General features: G+C 37.3%; 1 protein-coding gene across 3 annotated transcripts in view; it reads right to left on the bottom strand.

Moving 5' to 3' along the window:
* Positions 1–1,473: 1,473 nt before the first annotated feature.
* The window catches only part of LOC122076862 (protein RER1B-like), a 6,665-nt gene continuing 4,967 nt past the window's right edge, over positions 1,474–3,171 (bottom strand). For all 3 annotated transcript variants that reach the window (XM_042642462.1, XM_042642463.1, XM_042642461.1), the window contains exons 4-5: positions 1,931–2,111; positions 1,474–1,830 (exon numbers count right to left, since the gene is read on the bottom strand). In XM_042642462.1, coding sequence (XP_042498396.1) covers positions 1,777–1,830; positions 1,931–2,111 — 235 coding nt within the window. In that variant the 3' untranslated portion in view covers positions 1,474–1,776. The remainder of the gene's footprint in view (positions 1,831–1,930; positions 2,112–3,171) is intronic.

The following is a 3,171-nucleotide window of genomic DNA, read 5'->3' as shown; positions in this document are numbered from 1 at the left end:
AGAGTTGATATTGAGCGTGCAAAAAGTGTTCCTGCACGTGAAGAAGAAAGTTAAATTTTCTTGAATTAAAAGGTTTTCTATGTGATACGCAAGAAGTTACGGAAAAAAATCGTCTGTTTTTCTTGTTTTGCTACCTTCAGAAGGCGACATGTGGCATTACTTTAAGTGAACGGCCAAGATTGAATTAAAAATCAAACTGGATGTAATAACCCTCACCCAACTGAATTAATCTTGACCGTTGATGACACGTGTCATCTTCTACAACTAGCAAAACACAAGATAAACAGGAAAGGGAAAAACAGACGATTTTTATCCAGAAGTTACCTCCTGTTTTTTAGGTGAAAGAAGGTACCTCCTTCAAGTGTCATTAAAGCTACCCTACCTCTTCTCTTGCCTGCCACCTACAACTTTGGTTAATTTATTATCCAACGACGAAATTCATAGCAGGACTTATTTCAAGTTTTAACCCTATATTCCATAGTTTACAGTTTTAGTTTAATCTTAGGCATTTCAAGTAGTTTATGGTTTCATGCAGTTTTTAAAACCAGTCCAGCCCAAACGGTCAAGCCAGGCTCCGTTAGAATAGGAAACTTTTTCGGTCAAATCCAGACATAGAGCCGCCTAGACCTAATTGTGGAGTCTTTCTTGTGAACTCATAGAAAGAAAAACAAAGGTAAAAAACAAAAGAATAAAAGAGGTTTTCAGTGTCTAGATAAGATTAAAAAGTCCCAAAACAAGGGTATCTAGTCTTCCCACCACCAAAAACGAGTAGACGACCACCTTTTTTGTGTCAACAAAAAGATATTTCAATATAAATTCATCAGGGTGGATGGGGTAGACAAGACAAAATGATTTGTTAAATTCATACTTCGGTTGTTTATGTCAACATAAAACAAATTCAAATTAAGTAGCTCATTTTTCTATGGAGACTGGAGAAAGGTTTTCTTCACCTTGGGTGAAGGGAAAATAACCACTGTGATCTCATAATTGCTCTCCACCGTATGAGAATGTTGAAAAGTGTACTACTACCCCAGGAGTCCCATCCAAGTGCTCAAAATGTTCAACCTCGAGTTTTTCCATGGTGAGGCAACAACATTTCTAGAGCCAGAAAAGAAAATCACTATCCCCGGGCGATTGACCTGCTTCAATTTCTAGAGCCAGAAAGAAAATCACTATCCAACGAGATGGGCTACACAAAGTGCCAGAAATGAAGAGATACCCCAATACAAGGCCAAGAAATACTAAACTTGTACATACCCATTAGCCACTCTGAACAGATCAAGTTCATGTACAAGAATCATTAAATCGTACGCCCCTGGTCCATAGATTTAAAATTTATTAAATGAAGAGAGAGAAAATTAATTCTAAATCCACAGACAAGAACGTTCTCGTACATGAACATGATCCGCTCTCTACCCCCTCCCCCCACCCCAAAAAAAGAAAAAGGGGACAAAATATGCAACACAATTCAACTGGTTAAAGAGGACACAATATGCAACACTTTCAAGTCATGCAAATTACATTGGCGTCATTTGAATGTGGCAACAGGAAACAAAAAATCTTCCAACATATATGTATGCACAGAAAATTTCAATGTAATTTTTGCTGGCCACAAATAAAGCCAAGGGCATAAGCGTAACTTTGATACTAAACACACATAATGACCTGAAATATATGTTCTAATTTCTATTGGGATAACCTAAAACGAAGAAATTTTACATGATCCATAAATCATCTTTCTTGTTGCCCTTTCAGGTTGTATGGATTCAACAAACTTCAGTCCCTGGGTAAACCGCTACCACTTGGAGAAGGCTTCTTTCCAGTGTACTTCTGCCAAAATTAAGGAGAGAAATCATGAGGAAAATGGAACGAGGACAATATTGCATTGCGAGGTAAACAGCAACAACCATTTTAAATATTGGAAATTCACCTGTTTTCCCAGACTGATTGGAACATACTTATACTTGATCATGTGTAGAATCTGTCGCTTCATTGTCAGAACAAATAGAACAACCCAGTAGCACAGCAAGATAGGCCAAAAGACCGGGACATCGAACATTGAGAAGAAAGTCATACCAAAGGCTATCAAAAAGGCCTTTGTGATAGAATACCTAAGAACCATAATAAAGAGAGACAGACATACAGTTATCCCCAAGTCTGTATTGGACAATCATCTATCATTAGAAATTTGACCATCATTAGAAAGCACACACGATTGTCAATTGATTATAACGCATAGGTGAAAGATCTAAACACTTTTGCCTACAAAATAGTACTAAACAAGAACAAAAAAACAGATTGTCTGGAGGAAAATGCATCTCTATCATTTACCATCTTCCAAAAAAATCCCACAAGAAAAACATTAGAAACAAAAGATGAAGACACGTGAGAAGATTAAATATATGGCGTGTAATTGGTTACTCACTCCGCTTCCTACTAAGTTCCAACTGCTCTCCTCTTCTAGAATCATTTTCCACTCTCGTTTCCCTTTGTTTAACTAGGTGTGATAGCAAGGTGTAGAAATCAATCTGAGGGTTATAATCTTGATATGTAAGAATTCTACATCCTAACTGTCTCTTGTGATTTGTTTCAAACACTCACCTAAAAAAAAAAAAAAATATGCCCAGCAAAGTTTCCAAGTGTGAGATCAAACTTTACATAAATGTTTGACATCTCTACACCACAAACTTAAAACGCCATTTTGCACCAACTTTGAACCCAAAAAAAAAACCATATACACAGCAAATGTGGGCAGCAAAACTGAACTAGGGGGTAGGGATGCCTGCTGACGTGCAGTGGGAATGCTATCCAACTGAAGAGGCTTTTGGGGCCCACTGCAGCATGTTGATGGGGCCCAAACTAAGTGGATATATCGTCCCCATCATCGGCGAATCATGGATCTATTTTCAATCTGATTTCTCAAAATCATTGTACTGCTAAATGAAATACAAGAACCACTGAAAATACATGGGAAAAGGCTGGCACACAGTGGCCATATGATTGACATAGGCTATAAAATTTGACATATGGCCTATATCAAGGCACCTATCCAATGGTCAGAAAGACTGAATGACTAAAAATCCATGTGGCAAAACAAGCCGCTTTGCATTCTTCTTCTTCTACCTTTTTCTTTTTCTTTTTATTTTTCTTTTTCTTTTTTTTTTTTTCTTT

This window comes from Macadamia integrifolia, chromosome 4 (assembly GCF_013358625.1).
Source record: "Macadamia integrifolia cultivar HAES 741 chromosome 4, SCU_Mint_v3, whole genome shotgun sequence".
In the NCBI taxonomy this organism is placed as follows: domain Eukaryota; kingdom Viridiplantae; phylum Streptophyta; class Magnoliopsida; order Proteales; family Proteaceae; genus Macadamia; species Macadamia integrifolia.
This window is presented reverse-complemented; position numbering and strand designations above follow the sequence as displayed.